General features: G+C 39.0%; 3 protein-coding genes across 3 annotated transcripts; 1 reads left to right on the forward strand and 2 right to left on the reverse strand.

The window, feature by feature from the left end:
- Window positions 1-229: 229 nt before the first annotated feature.
- Window positions 230-3,187, reverse strand: lrrc69 (leucine rich repeat containing 69). Its single transcript, XM_035681689.1, has 9 exons — window positions 2,994-3,187; window positions 2,734-2,860; window positions 2,561-2,633; window positions 1,935-2,130; window positions 1,604-1,675; window positions 1,398-1,499; window positions 1,085-1,261; window positions 816-942; window positions 230-414 (listed from the first exon to the last, which is right to left on the reverse strand). The coding sequence occupies exons 1-8, from the start codon at window positions 3,165-3,167 to the stop codon at window positions 835-837; spliced, it is 1,029 nt and encodes a 342-aa protein (XP_035537582.1). The 5' UTR covers window positions 3,168-3,187; the 3' UTR covers window positions 230-414; window positions 816-834.
- Window positions 3,188-4,175: 988 nt separating this feature from the next.
- otud6b (OTU deubiquitinase 6B) lies at window positions 4,176-7,881 on the reverse strand. Its single transcript, XM_035681856.1, has 8 exons — window positions 7,593-7,881; window positions 6,775-6,923; window positions 6,318-6,416; window positions 5,951-6,151; window positions 5,688-5,808; window positions 5,468-5,529; window positions 5,266-5,372; window positions 4,176-4,781 (listed from the first exon to the last, which is right to left on the reverse strand). Exons 1-8 carry the CDS (start codon window positions 7,666-7,668, stop codon window positions 4,697-4,699), a joined length of 900 nt encoding a protein of 299 aa, XP_035537749.1. The 5' UTR covers window positions 7,669-7,881; the 3' UTR covers window positions 4,176-4,696.
- A 1,908-nt stretch (window positions 7,882-9,789) lies between these two features.
- On the forward strand, window positions 9,790-17,417 carry LOC118342400 (ras-related protein Rab-5A). The gene is made up of 6 exons (XM_035680916.1): window positions 9,790-9,988; window positions 13,052-13,268; window positions 13,771-13,922; window positions 14,164-14,286; window positions 14,533-14,626; window positions 14,836-17,417. Exons 2-6 carry the CDS (start codon window positions 13,103-13,105, stop codon window positions 14,949-14,951), a joined length of 651 nt encoding a protein of 216 aa, XP_035536809.1. The 5' UTR covers window positions 9,790-9,988; window positions 13,052-13,102; the 3' UTR covers window positions 14,952-17,417.
- Window positions 17,418-17,586: the final 169 nt, after the last annotated feature.

The following is a 17,586-nucleotide window of genomic DNA, read 5'->3' on the forward strand; positions in this document are numbered from 1 at the left end:
GTTGTCATTGGAACAAAATTTGACTGGTTTACATACAGTTTTGTAGTTTAACCATGTTTAGAGTAGAAATCACTCACATCATTTGGTGTAGCTGCAAACAAACAAATGTAATGTATTTTATAAACTGATCACGTTTTCTATTCTAAAGGACCAGTGTGAAGGATTTAGTGGCATCTAGCAATGAAGTTGCAGACTGCAACTAACTGAACATCGCTTGCGTCTGGGAGGACAACCTGAGAATGAGAATGGGTTGTGAAATGTGTTGGAGAACCTACAGTGACTACAAATTCACAAAAAACGTGAAAAACCTGAAAGCCCCTATCTACAGCCCGGTGTTTGGTTTGTCCATTCTGGGATACTGTAGAAACATGGCGGTTTAACATGGCCGACTCCAAGGAAGGTGACCCACAGCGTCTGTAGATATTGATTGAAACAATCATTCTAAGGTAACAAAAACACAATGATTCAGGTGATTATACACTAATGAAAACATACCTATGAATATCATACTCAATTTCTGCCAATAGATCCTCCTAAATGTTACACGCTGGACCTTTAATTGGTAATTATATTAAGACCATTCATTTGTTCAAATGAATGTAGTGGAGTAAAACGTACAATATTTCTCTCTGAAAGTGGAAGTATACATTAAAATGCCAGTAAATGTACTTAGTTACTTTTCACCACTGCACCATATAATTATACTTTAACATAAGTAACTACTGACAGAAATGCACTGTCTCTTGTGTCTGTGTCTGTGTCCACAGTTTAAGGTAAACAAACAATGTGATAGTGATTGAGATCATGGAAAGTACCTTTTTAATAAACTTGTATTTATCTTTTAGCAACACCATAGTAGGAGTGTCCATCCGCATTAAAGCACTTGTATGAACAAAGAAGGGCCCGCACTGGAACAGTCAGCGAACTCCTCACTTTTACATCCTGTAACACATATAAACATGAAAACGCATATTTCATTAGCCACTACACATCATATCCTATTAAAATGCAGTATCACTGATGCAGCCATCAATGCTTTAGCAGGTGCCATAGAATCATATTCTTTAAGAAAATATTTTCACACCTTCAGTCTGATGAAATGCACACACTCCAGCCAGGTGGTGAGGAAGGGGCCCAGGCAGAGCGCACAACGGCTGCCATTGGCCAACAGGGCAGTCAGGAACGGATAGTGGGGAAGCATCCTGTGGACCAGAGAGGACCTGTTCCTGTCCTCCCGCAAGACAAATCTGGCAACCAGTTCCTTGGAAACAAAGATGAAACAAGAATAATGAGGTGCAAACACACAAATCTAATGTTAATGAGTAAACACAAAGCCATACTGTGAGATATCTTACACAGTGGATGATAAAAATGGTAAGTGTTGTTGTTCACTTTACCTTTAATGAAAGCACCTCCACATCCTGCACTGACACCATTGGCTCACAGCGCACAAACCTATTGCCTTCACAATAGACCTCCTTCAGGGGCAGCAGGTGAAACTACACAGAGCAATGGCCTGTCATACAGTGATGTTGTAGTTCCATATTTTTAGATTTAGACTATGTCACAGCATTGTGCAGCTGAATTATACTGTACAATGTACCTCAACAGGGAACATGGACAGCTTGTTCCCAGCTACATCCAGAACTTGGAGTTTGGCCAGTGTCCCAATTCCCTGGGTGAAATGTAAGGCAAGTGTTATGTAGCTGCCACATCGCACAGTAAAAAGGTAAGGCTGAAGTTGGAACTTAATATGTGGATGTCGCTTAATATCCCAAAAGCTACTTTATTTAAATATAAACTGAAATTTTGAGTTAAACATGAAAAAAACTTGGAAAAAAATGTCAAATGTGTTGAGAGTTTTCTTTATTTAAATTTTATATATATATATATATTATATATATTTAAATCACATCAAATGAATGAATACCCACCTCTGGAAGGCTGGTCAGCTTGTTTCTGGCTACATACAACTTGGTTAGTTCTTTACACTGGTACAGCTGCTGAGGTAGCCAAGACAAATGATTGGAAGTCAAGTTTATCTCAGACAAACTCGTGAGATGGCCCAACTCAACAGGAACCTCCTCCAGCTTATTGTCCAGCACACTGAGACGTTGAAGCCTACTCAAACTGATGACAAAGAAAGGTTTGCATCTGTGTTTTTAACATAGAAATACATTTTTCTTGACCACAGAGAGAGCGATGAAAATAAGTTTATCAGCCAACCACAGAGAGGATTCAGCCTTACACATAGGGTTGCAACGGTATGAGATTTTCACAGTTTGATAATTATATATAATGGTACAGGGTATTACAAAATTATTGTGATCATCAGTTACAATAAGCCTTAAAGGAATGAAAACATTTGTAACATTCTGTATTAGTCTTTGTACCAAGACTAAGAATTAAATACCAAGACTAAGAATTAAATACAGCAGATAAGTAAATGTACTCGGTATGATAACTGTCAATTGTCATACCTTGGTATATCATGATATAAATATACCTGCTGCAACCCCACATGTACAAATATTAAAGGCAGGTATGGAGATAAATGTACCTTTTAATCTCTGGTGGAAGTCTTTGAATCTGATTGTGATTCAGATTGAGGACAACAAGGTTTTGTAAGCCACCTGTAAAACATAAATATGACAATAAATGGGTTCATTTTAGGGTTTTTGTTTTTAGGGAGGGGTTGGGGGGTGCTAATCATGCAGAACGGTGAGATCTTACCTATCACCTCAGGTGGCACGACTGTAATTTGGTTACTGAATAGATACAGCTTCTTCAAGGACTCCAGATGGCCCAAAACAGCGGGAACCTCCTTCAAGGCATTATTTCCCAAATTCAGCTCAGCCAGCTTGCAGGCATTTCACAAGGAGAAATATTTAATCACAAATCTGCGTGGTGTGGTGTGAAACATTTAAAGAGTTATTTTGGAAAGGCTCCAGCGAACAGATGAGCTCGGAGCGAACAACCCGGAGGAGACTCACGTGTTGCAGGGAGAGCAGCTCGGCGGGCAGGGCGCTGATGGAGTTGTTGTTCAGCAGGAGAACCGACAGGTTTGTTAATCTGGAGACACACTTGGGAACCTCTTTTATTTTCTTCGAGGCCAAAGTTAAAGAAGTCCCTCTACCGTATAAAGCTCTGACCACTGACTCAGACATTTTTTTGCAAAAACCAAAGTCGAGCACTCGCGTTCAAGTTTCCATGGCGACAGGACGCTGGTTGACTTGCCCAGGAGGTGCTAGCGGCCTCTAGTGGTGACATCTGGCTATAGCATGTTGTTTCCACGTGCTTCGGTTTGTTGATAAATGTTAATGTCCAATTCTTAGTGTATAGGAGTTTCCTGTTGTGGAAGAACTACTTAGATCCTTTACTTTGGTAAAAGGAGAAATACCTCAATACAGAACTCTATTACAAATAAAAGCACAGAGGTGTTATCTGCAAAATGCACATACAGTGAAAGTACTCATTATGCAGGATGGCTCCTTTAGGAATGATTATTACTGATGCATTAGGAGTTTTGATGTAGGTGGTCGAGGTGCTGGTTTGTTGTACTTTATATACTGTTGGTATAGTGTAAGAGCTATTTATTATTTGTATCCTATTATATAAATGTAAATTGGTTTTTTTTGGTTTTTTTTGATAGTGCTGCACTTTTGCTCGGCAGCAATTGACAAAAACAATGTTATCTGTATGGATTGGAATATGCATGCATGTAATGAGAAACAATAGTGTCACTGAGAAGGTCTGAGTGCAGGGGCATTTTGCTCCAATGCACCTGCATAGGAAGTGTGGACATCATTATATATAGAGTATAGAGGTAGCAGGCAGTTGGAAAATGATGGTTTCAAAAGTGGTTCAAAAGGATTTTTATTAACTGAGTTAACAGAGAGAGACCATTTGTGAAAAATGTCATGTTTGTGTAGAATAACAGAACTGGGACCGAGTGAGACAGTAGTGTGCAGGTATTTCTTCATTTTTTTGTACAGGTATTTGTTGCTAAACACCTGCAAATAATGAATTTGATGTGCGTGTGTCCCTCTTAAGGTGATGATCAAATAAATGGTGTGAAATCTTTCACAGCATCATGCTGAGAACAGTATTAATTTAAAAATCAATAAATACCATTTTCCTCATCAGACATATTAAAAAGAAAGCACTGACATACCTTATTAGTATTGTATGTGTTTATGTAACACTGATATGATTTACAAGTTCAACAATTCAGTTCAACAGTGCAAACGTCCAACAACCCCTCAGTGCTGACATTTGGTTGAGTGGCATGCATGATCAAAAGCTGTTACATCCTGCCCCAGAGGATTTGGATAAAACATGTGTTACACCATTGCTACTCAGAATGAGCTAAGGAGAACCCTGTGGTCATTGGGACAGACCAATAGAGTGCGGTGTAAAATCATTAGCACATTTAATTTCCTTTCTCTGATACTTTTTATTAGCATTCTGTTCTCAGTTTTATTAGATTTCACTTTCCCCACCGACAGCTTTTGACTTCTAAACAGAAAACCACTATTGCGTTTAATGCAGCATTCCTGATTGCCACCTCAATGTCTTCAATGGGGGGAGGGGTCTCCCTAAATATATTTGTATTTAGGGGCCCTTGGTGTGAGTGGTTTGAACACTCGCTGCGTTACACACACTGGATTATGTCACAGCAAGATGGAGGCGTCTCTCAGCTGTCCTCTGCATTAACTGGGTCCTTTAGCTGCTCCACAGAATTATAGTGTTCTCCTAGTCCATAGGCATGACGCATATAGCTGCGAAGAATGACAACAAAAATATATTTAGAACTTAATATTAATCACTTAATATAGTTTATGTACAGTTTATCTACAGCTGCTTTATTGTGTGATATCAATTTCTTAACATTTACATGTTATTACATGAGGAGCCACACTTATTATGTCCTTCATGAACAAGTATAGTACATGTTTTGAATATCACTGATCTTAACTGGTGAGAGCAACGACCTGCTCTATGAGAGGAGACATTTGTATGTTGAGCCTTTCATAAATGCGTATTTTACATAATTACAGTTTATATTCAAAATGGCAGAAGGCAAAAAACTGCAATAAATGCTCTGGCTGATTTGCCACCGCAGCTTTTCAACCCTGATGTCTATTATAAATATAATGTTTTCAGCTTCATATACAAATCTTTCTACAAATTTAAGTTATATTTAACAATTATACTAATATAATTTTAAGCCCTAAGAGACATAACAACATATACACAACGTACACAAGGGTGATGGGTTCACTAGCAAATTCCTCCCCAATTTTTATAGTCGCCGAGTTGGCCTGGATCACTTCTATTGGCAAGCGCAGAACTTGGGTCAAGGCTCGCAGCTGTTCGGGAAAAAACGCGAAGAAGAAAATAATTACTGAAAAAGCACAAGGAGCACTGGCAGAGTGTATCTGGGACAAATCTTTTAACAGCTCACTTCTAGTTGTCCACCCCAAGCTGCTGTGTGCTCCACGTCGCTGCAGTATTTCTCAAACTCATCTGAAAATCAACAAACACACTTGAAATGAATCCTGTGTATGCACATAAATACTTTCTCAAAACATGATGTTGTATGGAATATCTATGTATACCATCTGTGGTCATTAATATGCCTATGGCAGATTGTTTGTAAGAACCAAAGCGAACATAAAGGTCACCTGTTGTGTACATATCACCAGTGTTGGGGTTGGTGAGGAAAGGCAGGAAGTCATCGGCATGGCCTCTCATGTGCTCAGCAGTGCGGGACCGCAGTTCTTTCACACTCATGATTAATCCAGGCTAGAATAAAACAGAATAGAACATGTACTTTCTTGTGTATGAACTTCAGTGGCAAAGAGCGTACGCGGTGTACTGTATCACATCTCTGATTAGGTATCCAAACTAGAGCTACAGGTTTTAATACTCCTACAACAATATGTACCTTTGATCGCTGTGCCAGCTGATCTTCAACAGCACGGTACATGCAGTGGCCATCAGAAGAGATCTCCTTGATCTGAAGCTGCTGCTGCGTCAGTTTCTCAGCCAGCATCAGACCTTCTTGGTGCCGCACACCCTGCAGGTTTTGCACCTCGGCCTCTGCTATCCTGCTCTCTCTCTCCTTCTCCTGGGCAGCCTTCTTGTCCTGAAAAGGATCATAGACATAGATATAGATATAGATATAGATTATAGGATGAAAGATGAACACTGAAATGTGCTTCGTCCATTGTATAATGACTATATCAATATACGGTTATATCGCTGTGGGAAATAACAAACTCGTCCTATTTGAGGTGGAGCTTGTGTCTCACCCTTCTCTTCTGGGCCTTGGTTACACGTGGCTGTTTGACATCTTCTTGTTCTCCATCCTCCATCTTCATGGTCTCCACTCCATTTAACACCTCATCCAACTTGTGTGAGTGAGTGAGGAGAGCTTTAGTTATTTTGCAAAATGACGTTTAGCTGATAAACAGACTTTGTGTACGAATAATGAGATACAATCTTACACCTTAAAGGAAAAATGCATTCTGTGCACACTTTGCTCAGTATGCATTTGCTTCTTTTATAATGTACCTACAACTAATTAACTAAAACTATGTGCATTTGCAATACATCTGTGTGGAGTTTGAAACAATACATGTGTTAATAACAATATCTGTTGCGCAATAAATGATACATTGTGTTGAAAAGGGTACATTTTTTTAAGGCAGCCAAGTCTCATAATGTCAAATCTTAGTGGATATAATATATCTGCCTGCAGACATTTACCTTTGAGTCAGCTGTAGATTGGAGTTGCCTACATTCCTCCTCATGTTTCTGGCTGAGGTCAGCCTCTAGTTTGGCTATCTCCTCCGTCAACTGTTTCCTCTTTTTCTTGTCATTTTTGGGGACTGCATTTTTCATGCTCTGGATCTTAGCTGAAAATGAAGCACAAGAGCAGATTGTCGGACAAAACAATACATCAGTAAAGCCACACACACACTATATACAGAGTTAAAAAATAAATTAGACAGCCAGGATGACCAATATGAAAAATACACTCAATGCACCTTAATGTAAGTGTATTGGTTAGAAAAAAAGAAAACATTTATGTGGCAGAAACCTGCTGCTGCACATCTCTGCATGAGTTTACATATAGCCTACATAATGTGGCATAGAGTTTGATTAAAATTTCAAACCCTAATTTGCTGAATTAAATTTTGATAAACATATTTTGACATCAATGATAGGAGTGGTTCTACAGTGATAACAAGTTTCAACCCACAGAGATCAGTGCAGCAGCAATTTTCTGCCCTCTGTGATTCTGTGTGAATTTTACCCCTAAAACTACAATCCCCATGAGCCACTAGGGAAAAACACACTGCATTAATGGACTGGCAAGTACCTAAAAATGATTTTTATTATAGTTGTAGGTCCAACAATGTGCTCAGAATTGTCTCCTGTGGAATATTTTCTACTTCTTGCCTCGCTAGTGGCTTCACTGGGCTCAATTCCAGGGAATAAAACCACACATGAGATGCAAACAAACTGATAGCCAAGGTTAAATTTAAACTACAACCAAGGTGTGAGAACAGGTCATCACCTACCTTGCATATCTTTCTTTTCCTTGCGGTGCTGCTTTGCCAGCTGCTCCTCTGCTGTCTCCACTGTCTCCCCCTCCATGGCTGGATATTCCTCACTTTGTTCAATGGCAGTCTCTGAGAGCTGTATGGAGCTGACAGCCGACAGGTAAACAAAGTAAAATGGTGTCCGTGTTATAAAATATGGTACAACATAAGCAGGAGATAAAAATATGTATTCCACAATAAATAAATAAAATGTGCTGATATGGCCTTATCCGGAAGAGACGAGGGAGCAGGGCGGAGCTTTGTTCTTCTTCGCCCAACTCCAACATTAACGCCGCTATACCGCCACCTTTCGGCTTGTTATTATATTACAATTCTGTCCTGTCACTGCTGTTACCAGAATCTGGTCTTTTGCCAAGTATTTATTGACATGCAAGGAATATATTATATGATATAAGTGTACATTCAAATAACACTCCATTTGCATAAATATTTATTTGATCAATGTGATACATTTCATGTAGGAGCGTATCTTTCCTCACCAGTGAGAGATCCATTAGATAAAGGGGAACTGTATTGGTTTTGTAATCTCAATTTTTTTATCTGAGATTATGTGAACAGTTTCGAAATGCCCTGTGTTTTGTATTTTACAAATATCAAACCACTCTTATCTCTTCCTTTTTAATCAACCTAGGTTCTGATCACGCCAGTGAGTCATAAGATAAATTAAGGTCAGAGGTTAAACCTTTTAACCTCCTGAGAACCTTCAGGGAACATTTCCCACAGGTTTTGTAAATGTTTTATAAAAATATCTTTCCAAGAACTTTCCTAAGACCACTATACCTAATGGTAAATGTTTGCAAAACCCAAAACAGGAACCTTAAGGGGACACATACCTGTGCACTTTTATTCTTGTGAAATAATGTATACATTTACCTCTTCAGCTGATCCAATGAAACAAACTGAAAAGGAAAAATACTGATTTGATTGAACTGCTAGCAACTGATATTCACACTAAAACTATAGTCCTATATGTGATGAATATCAAAAATAGATGGTTAAGAACCATTTCTTTAAACGTCAGTTGCATGGTTATAATAACATTAACAAAACTTGACTTATCTTGACATAAATATTGACCTCTGTTAATGGACACATGGTGTTCAAAATATACAGTATAACTGGGCAATATATTCAAAAGTAATGTTAATGTGCAATAAGTCGATTAAGGTGCAATACCCGGGTCAATGTGCAATTCACTTGATTATTATGTCATTCTTTGTCATTATCTATAACTTCTGCAATCTTAAAACTCATTACTATTTTTATTTTATTTTATTTCTGTCAGCAATACTGTGGAATATATTTACATTTACTTTGTATATAGGTTCTTATTATCTTATTATATCTCTTATTTCTATTTTCCATTTTTATTTGTACTTTTACTATATGTATATATCTATACATTCATTTCTGTTCTATATATTGTGTTAGATATTAGATGATTAGTAAATGTCCTATCTGTTGCGAAATTGCATTGTAAGTTTACTTTTTTAGTATAGGAAATGTCTTGTTAGTTTTATCTGTTGTGCCTGCTGCACTTTTCTGTCCTCACCGTGGGGAGTAGAACGTCCTCTCGATTCCTTATGGTGCAATTGTGAAGTCATTGACATTAAAGAAGCATTTCACCGTGGAAACATTAATCTTTATTGAAAGTGGTTATATATGTAGTGAATTAAAATAAATATTGAATTTGGTGCCTATTTGACACCCCGCGGAATGAACAGAGTGTTTGTGTCTCACCCCTCTACAAAGATATGAGACTTCCGTGATGCAAAAATGACGACATTTTTGGATACTGGAAGCAGCAGAAGTGCCACACTAAATCCGTATTTCTCCCGTCGGGGAAAATGAGGGAATGGTGCACGACCATTCAAAAATATGACTGGGTTTCTAACGATACAAAGCTTAATGCAAATGGGTGAAGTGTCCCTTTAAAGCTGACTTTGACTTTGATATTGCACATAAGTACTATTTCTTTAACGTCGTGTGAGTGGAACAACTGTAACGAACAAAATTCCCATAAATATGTAAAAAAAAAAATAGATGATGGAATAGCATCATCACATGGATTACTGTCACCATTAAAAGCTCTTGGTTTTATTGATAGCTAATTGGCTGAGAAGGTAATTTGTGGAGCGCAGACGTGCTGTGTGACGTGGCGCGGGGGGCGGAAGAGCTTGTTTGTGTTTTGGTTCTAAGGGGAAGTTGCGAGAAGAAAGAAAGGAGGAGACGTGACGGGATTGTTGAAATTATTTTCTTGGTTCCCCAACACCACCCCACCACCGTGTCCCGGGTTCCGTGTGTAAATACTACAGCGGTGGTCTTTAAAGTCCCAAACATCGTCTGGCTCTCAGGTAGCGTACTCGACATGGATCGAGCCGATGTGGTTTCCAGCTGGCTGACTGGCTAACGTTAGCTAGCGCTGTCGTTAGCTGGCTCCGGCTAATGTCGGTGATGTTTTATAGCTACGGGAATGCAGAAATACGAGGCCTTTGTCACGTCTTGCCAAGTCCAGTCTGTTGGTGTGGTGCCATCAGCAAGCGTCTCGTATAGCAAGCTGTGTGACAGTATGACTGCAGTTGACTTTGTGATAGCTAACAGCTAACTGGGTGGACTGCTAACAGTGCTAGCCAGCTAACGTTGGTGTTTGTTAACTGAGGGGTTGGTTTACTCCCCATTAAATAACATTAGCCAGCCAGCACAGCATTTGAGTTTGATAACGCCATCCAGCCATACAACGACCAGCTTGTTAACCCCTCGTAAGGATACTTGTGTTTTATGTAACGCTAGCTGAGCCTGTTTTTGTCTGCTCTCCTTGCAGTGTTTGGGAGGCTAACGTCAGTGGCCAGTTAGACAGCTAAGGTTGGCTCAAAGAAAGAAAGAAAGAAAGAAAGAAAGCTAACTAGCTAGACAACAAAAACAATTTGGAAAATGGCGTCCCCCTCTAAAATCTGAACAGATTCATACTACAGCTGACATGAGCAAGTGTGTTTACAGTCAACTACAGACTGTTTTGTGAGCATTGCGGTGCGCGGCGCTTGTTGACGGTCCCTGTCATGAGTCTGAGTAAACGCAGTTTCTTTTGCGGATTTGTTTTCATCTCGCTTGTTTCTATTTAAAACATTTCTTGTCCTTTTTTTTGGATTAAAGTAAAGGATAAACGCCTGATCTAACTACATCGGTAACAGCCTCACCACTCACTTTCACAGGCTTTGGTGTCCCAAGTTTTGTTTTTTATTTAAAAGCACAGCGTCCTTCACCATTCCCTGATGTGTTTTTATATTAGGAAAGTAATCAGACAGGTGTATGAATGGATTTAGTAAATGTATTTAGACATTAATTCAGCAGAGCCTGTGGTGTTGCAACAGAAATTAAAGTTTTACGCACAGTTATATTTATATAATATACAAAAATATATAACATACATTTGCTTTAGTTGTCCTATTTCTAGACTTTTGAAACTAAAGCTATGTAGAGATTGTACTCTTCATATGCGATCCAGAGATTATATGTTGTTGAGTTGATGTTTGATGACTGACAGCAGTCTGCAGTCATGAAGCCAGCACCTGACAGACTGACACCACACTACAGGTGATTAGACCTGTCTTGAATATATAGATACAACTACAGTAATAAGCATTTGTACTTTCCAATACAGGTTCATACAAAAGCCTTTTATAATATAATACAGTACAGCAACATCAGCCATCAGCACCAGGATCAGTAAAAATGTGACTGGTATGCTTTAAATAGTTTGCTTTTTTGCAGAGCCATTGTACTTTATTGCCTTAGAGAGCTGATCATAGTGAGGATGATACGGTATCTGTATTTTGTTTTCAGTAGGCATATTATCTGTCTCCTGGATAAGGGAGTTGGTTGGGGGTGCACAGTGAAATTCCTAATAGTCATTTTTTGTGGTTAGGGATAGGATTCCACAAATCATGCTCAGGACAGACTGCGGTTATCTCCTGACAACTGCCATCTGTTGTATACAAATTAGTCAGCAGTTCGATCCTAAATAGGTTACTAAGAAATGCGTGAATGCATGGCATGTACCCATACAGAGGTTCTCGCAGTTGTAACACGCTCAAGTAATGTGGGCGGGTGAAAACTCTTGAAACTGTTGTGGTTCTTGACAAGGGTTTCTTTGCTGGCTGTTACTGTAATGATGTGGTGGGATCTCATTGCCTCATTCATATAGGCACTGTTCCACAACTGTGGAAAAACTGCGTCAGTGATTACACAATTATATTTAAGCATAAACTTTAAATGTTTCAGGTACTTTCAACATGGAGTTACTTAAATTACTTCAAAATACTATATTAATTCAAATAAATATATAAATAAATAAACAGAAAGTAAAGGAAACCTTATTTTATTAATATTTAAATGTATCCAATACATCATTTTAATGTAAACTTATTTAATATTATTTCAGAGGTGAAATAATATATACAATAACTTTACACACATTTGTCTCCTTTTGCTGTGGGAAAGTGTAGCTAGAAGGGTGTTACAAAAACTGTGTGGCCTCTGAAAAACTTGTGCATAAAAAGAAGTGTGATACTACTGGGCCGAAGGGTGTGAAATGCATTAATAAGCATTTCACACTGGCTCTGTTTTGAGTTAAGTCGATTGGCATTGTCAGAGAATAGAAGGTGTCTCTAACTATAGTAAAGTTGCTGTGTAATGTTCTTTTTGATACACCACGCGTGCTATATTTATTATTATATTCTTGTTTAGTCTTGTTGAGCTGCATCATTAAGGCCAATGTTTATATGTACGTTCCATTGTCTTCTCCCAATATTCTTCAGTATTCTAGAAATGCCCAATATCACATGTTCATTAAGACAACCCAGTCCAGGTCACGGCTTGTGTTTTGCACAGTGACATAGTCTGCACCCTCTTCACTTAAACGGAAGTCTTGCCACTTTTTTTTCCCAGTGTTAGAAGTTTATTTTTATGCATTGTATACACCTGATCTTTTGGCAGATGAAGTCCCTAAGTCATTACTCAAACCACCATAAACTGTCCACATAAAAGGATATACTGAACAGTCAGTAGGTTTTATTTGTGTGTGTGTGTGTCATGTCGGAAACCAAATATTTTGTTCTATTTTGAGCCGTGTAGAGTCCCTCAATATATCAAAACAAAGGGGAAAAAATGCTTATTTAAGTAACTGCTGACAGCTCTAAAACAAAGTGTCAGCTGTAGACACTGTTGTCGTTAGTATTTTGTTATCACGCTTGAATTTTGTCAGTGTTTGAGAAACACTTGTGAAAATGCTAGAATATATTTCACTCTAACCAGATATGTTTTGTTACGTTTATCCTGAGCAAAGTTTAACACATGTTAATTACTTGCTCATAGTCCTGAGTAGTAGTAATAGTACCTATTTCTTCTCTTGCTTCTTGCAGCACAAGTCCTGATAGTGAGGCACACAGGACACCAGGGGATCTGACTAGGTCATGGCCAATCGGGGAGGAGCTACGAGACCCAATGGACCCAATGCAGGGAACAAGATCTGTCAGTTTAAGCTGGTGCTGCTGGGGGAGTCAGCCGTTGGGAAGTCCAGCTTAGTGCTCCGCTTCGTCAAGGGTCAGTTCCACGAATTCCAGGAGAGCACAATAGGAGGTGAGCTTCGCGTCAATAGACCAGGCTATTTCTCATGAGCTGCCAGTCGCTTATAGATCAAATGGGTATACTTGTGTCTGTGCTTGTCGGATTTTTCCTTTGTTACTAAATTATGTGAGATTCAGGACAGGTGGACCTCCTTTCAGACAATTGGCTCCTTTTGTTATTGTCACAACAGCACCTTAAAATAAATGTTCTAAAGCTCCAGTAAAAATAATTTGCAGAAGTTAACCATTTTATTTTGTAGTCAGTATCATTGCCACATTTATAAAGTGGAACTTGAATAGAGTTACAAAATCAGAAACATCTGTCTCTTTTCCACTTTAATTTAATTCTACAATGGGGGCTACAGTTTGTCTCACATAATAGAAACATTGATAATGCTTTGTTTGGATATATTTATTACCTGTTTTGTTTACATGGCATTGTAAAGTGCATTGTTTTGGTGTAGATATTGATTTTCTGAAGCTGACTCACCCCTCACCTCATCCTTTCCTTTCAGCGGCCTTTCTCACCCAGACAGTGTGTCTAGATGACACAACAGTGAAATTTGAAATCTGGGACACTGCAGGTCAGGAGCGTTACCACAGTTTGGCCCCCATGTATTACAGAGGAGCACAGGCCGCCATTGTGGTCTACGACATCACAAACGAGGCACGTTCATTCACCCCAGACTAAGTTGTTCATACAGTTTTCCCAACATTACTCTCTTTATTTAAGTTGTACAGATGATACTTGCCATGTCCTCAAGATGCAGTCAGATTCCCTTGTACAGCAAGTTGTAGTATAAATTCAGCTGGTGGGCTATATGAAAATGTCTGACTTTGAAGGGAAATATCTTCTTAAGTTACTGGTTACATGAAGGTATTGACTCACTATTTTCTTCTATTTGCAGGAGTCTTTTGCACGGGCAAAGAACTGGGTGAAGGAGCTGCAAAGACAAGCTAGCCCTAATATAGTCATTGCTCTGTCAGGCAACAAGGCTGACCTAGCCAGCAAGAGAGCTGTCGACTTTCAGGTTAGAGCAAACAAACTGTGGCTTTACCATCACTCTTTTTGCATATCTCTAGGTATACTGATCTCCTGCTTCGATTGGTTATTGCTGTGGCTTTGTTTTATGTGATTACATCCACAACATGCATTACAAGTGATCATTCTATTAGTCTTTACTGCCAAGACTTGCGCATCTAATTGTCTTTTCTTGTCCCTGAGTGAACGCATGTGTGGGGACATATTAAACAACGTATGGTAATTTTGTTGACAGGATGCCCAGTCCTACGCAGATGACAACAGCTTACTTTTCATGGAGACGTCGGCCAAGACATCTATGAATGTGAATGAGATATTTATGGCTATTGGTGGGTAAATCTTGACACTTAATTCAAAGATTTTGACAGTGCATTTGTAAAGTAGTAATCAGAGCCAAATTGTTGAATCCTACAGATATTTGTTTAAAGAGTGTTTATTCTGCTGAACTGGGGGAGTTGAGGTTGGGTTCTACACCCTGCAAATGAAAGGTTGCAGTTTCTTTTATTGTTTAATTTGTTTTGTTTTGTTTTCCCTTCAGCAAAGAGATTGCCGAAGAGTGAGCCTCAGGCTCCTGGACCCAATAGTGGTCGGAACCGGGGAGTGGACCTGACAGAAGCTGCCCAACCAGCCAAGGCTCCATGCTGCAGTAACTAACGTGAAGAACGCCTTCCCCCCCCAACCAACTTGTATAGCAGTAACTAATGTGGCTGATAACCCGAATGCCACTGCAGTTACTAATGCAATGTGTTGTACTCTTATCTCCAATTCTCTCATTTGCAAAACAAGAAAAGATGCCCTATGCCCCCCTTCTTTCTTTTTGCAGTAATGAAGTCAATGCCATTACACAGATCTCTGCCTGATTTCCTCCCTCACGGCTCTGCTGCTACCTGGTTAAGCCTCCTAACCATTCTTTCCTACTTTCTGCCATCCAGCTTGTTACATCTATCAGTTAATATTGATAGATTAATGGTAGCAGATACTAGAGACATTAGTGCACCCTGCCTTCCATCATCTTCCTTCAAACGTGTAGATATGACTTTCATTTAGAGGAAGTGGTCACTTCCCTTTTTCTGGGATAGCTTTAGACCTAACTACTGCATTTCTAATACCAGTCTTGTTTTTGTTAATTTTTTGATAATCTTGTTAATTATTCTTTGCTATAATTTTGTCAAATTATGGGTGCACATACTTGTATACTTACATGGCCTAGAATAGAAAAACAAAAAACGATGTTTTACCTTTTGTCTGCAGTTGCACAGAAAAATGTCTATTGGAGAAGAGGAGTGTATTCTTGTGAATCTGAGAAAGGGGAACGGCGGAGGGCAGAGAGCGCGAGAGAGAGAGAGCGAAAGAGCGTAACTTTAAGCTCCACACCTCTCTTCCTTTTGTCTTAAAGTTTAAAAACATTCATGAACCGTAGTCCTTTTAGATTCTCTCTCTGATTCCCTCTGCTTGCCCATGCTGTCCATGTCCTTTCCTCCACGAAACCCAGAGTAGCACTAGTGTACATTCTCTTCTACCACCCTAAGGCTCCATTGTGGGGCCATGCCTGCTTCTAGCTGTCCCTAGTGGCATTGTGCAATGTTTCACAGTATTTACTCTGTGACCTAAGTGTCTGCAAGGACCAATGCAGCACAGCAAAAAACCCCGTTCCACCCAGCTTTCTCCACAACAAGGCGCCTCTGAGGTACACACAAGTGTCACCACCTCTCCATCTCCTGATGCAGTGTCCTTTCATTAACCTTGTATAGACCACCCCTTTGTGGTCATACTTGGGCCTCATGGTTTATGTCTTTGGAGGATTTAGTTGATGCAGATGACGTTTCCCATTGCGTTAATGTTACGAGACCATTGCTGGGTTTGCACCTGATGGAAAAGCAGCAGTGATGGTAGTGAGTTGGGAGTTGCAATATGTAAGGCTGCTTCATAATCACCTTTTGAATCATAATTATTTGTCATCTTCTCTTGATTGCGGGCTGGCTGGCTGGCTGATGACAGATTTCATCCATAGACTCACTCACACGTGCCCATTTATGTGCGTGCGTGTGTGTTTGAACACATTTGCACATGAACACACACATTTGCACATGAACCCATACATTGCATTGACTTTTTCCCCCTCTGAACCCTCTCAGACCTAAACATCATTGTACATAAACACACAGTCTGTTACACCTTTTTCCCATCCCACCACTTAACATTGTTACATGCAGTGACACACACACACACACACACACATACAGTACATATGGTCAATAACTCTTTTTACAGATCTGTCTTACTCATGCCTTGCACTAATGATGCTCATGAATATATCTTGTCATAATTACAGCCAGTGTGATATAAATATATATATATAAATATAAATATATAAATAATATACTGTAAATAGGGTGTTGCAGTGTAGTCTACCTTTTTTTCAATTTACCAGTGACAGGACTAACGCTTGCTAGGGAGTTGTCTAGATAATCATAAAAAGAACTGTACAGTTAGCAGATACAACAGCTACAATCTGGGTTTGGAGTTTTGTTGCTGTTCCTTTTTTTTTCACACAAATGGTTAAATTATAATCAGTGGTGGTCTTTATAAATGTATGTAGTGTTATTAACAAAAAAAATGAAATTGCATTTATTTAGTCTTCTGTCTTGTACCTTTTTGTCAAAAGAAAAACAAAGTAATACCCAAACATTTTGGTTTCTATTTTTTAACATCTCTTTCTTGCATTTCACTAATTCTTTTTTTTTTTTGTGGTATCAGGCTACGATGCCTTGTCCAGTACTCCTCCCTGTAAGTAGACCTGAATTTCCAGAGACACTGGTTGTAAAAAGCTCCAGAGGAGTCAGACACAATACACACACTTTGATTAACCAACAGTCTGTCCCTCCATAACATCTCAGTAACATTGTGAAGATATTGTAGGAACAGTGTAACAACTATCAGCTGGCACGATGGTGATTCATGAATAAATGAATTAACACATAATAAGGATGTAAATTGTATGTTTGGTTTTTTTTGCCGTGAACACTTAACTGCAGCCGAAAACATTTAAATGCAAGCATTTTACAGTACTGTTATGTAATGACCAAATAAATACTGAAATAAATTTGATCATTTATTTTATTTTTGTAATTTCTGTGTGTGTGTGAGTGTGTGTATGTGTGTGTATTCCCGCAGATGATCAACAGTTTTTCTGTAATTTTTGGTTATTATAGGTTCTGACTTAGTATTACTCCTTCTTACTGCTCAACTTGACATTGAATTGGTTAAAAAATGTGGGTTATCTCTGACC

Source organism: Morone saxatilis, unplaced genomic scaffold (assembly GCF_004916995.1).
Source record: "Morone saxatilis isolate NCDOM2014 unplaced genomic scaffold, NCSU_SB_2.0 Contig9, whole genome shotgun sequence".
Taxonomy (NCBI): Eukaryota; Metazoa; Chordata; class Actinopteri; family Moronidae; genus Morone; species Morone saxatilis.

Bases quoted from the DNA above. Each gene is read 5' to 3' on its own strand.
- LOC118342400 (XM_035680916.1), top strand. From the start codon at position 13,103: ATGGCCAATCGGGGAGGAGCTACGAGACCCAATGGACCCAATGCAGGG. The intron at 14,287-14,532 runs GTTAGAGCAAAC...TTTTGTTGACAG, and splicing joins AGAGAGCTGTCGACTTTCAG to GATGCCCAGTCCTACGCAGA. The intron at 14,627-14,835 runs GTGGGTAAATCT...TTTTCCCTTCAG, and splicing joins TGAGATATTTATGGCTATTG to CAAAGAGATTGCCGAAGAGT.
- otud6b (XM_035681856.1), bottom strand. From the start codon at position 7,668: ATGGAGGGGGAGACAGTGGAGACAGCAGAGGAGCAGCTGGCAAAGCAG. The intron at 6,924-7,592 runs GTAGGTGATGAC...CTTCATTTTCAG, and splicing joins GGAAAAGAAAGATATGCAAG to CTAAGATCCAGAGCATGAAA. The intron at 5,373-5,467 runs GTGAGCTGTTAA...TTTCCCGAACAG, and splicing joins CTTGGGGTGGACAACTAGAA to CTGCGAGCCTTGACCCAAGT.
- lrrc69 (XM_035681689.1), bottom strand. From the start codon at position 3,167: ATGTCTGAGTCAGTGGTCAGAGCTTTATACGGTAGAGGGACTTCTTTA. The intron at 2,131-2,560 runs GTACATTTATCT...CTTTGTCATCAG, and splicing joins CTTCCACCAGAGATTAAAAG to TTTGAGTAGGCTTCAACGTC. The intron at 943-1,084 runs GTGTGAAAATAT...TATGTGTTACAG, and splicing joins TGCATTTCATCAGACTGAAG to GATGTAAAAGTGAGGAGTTC.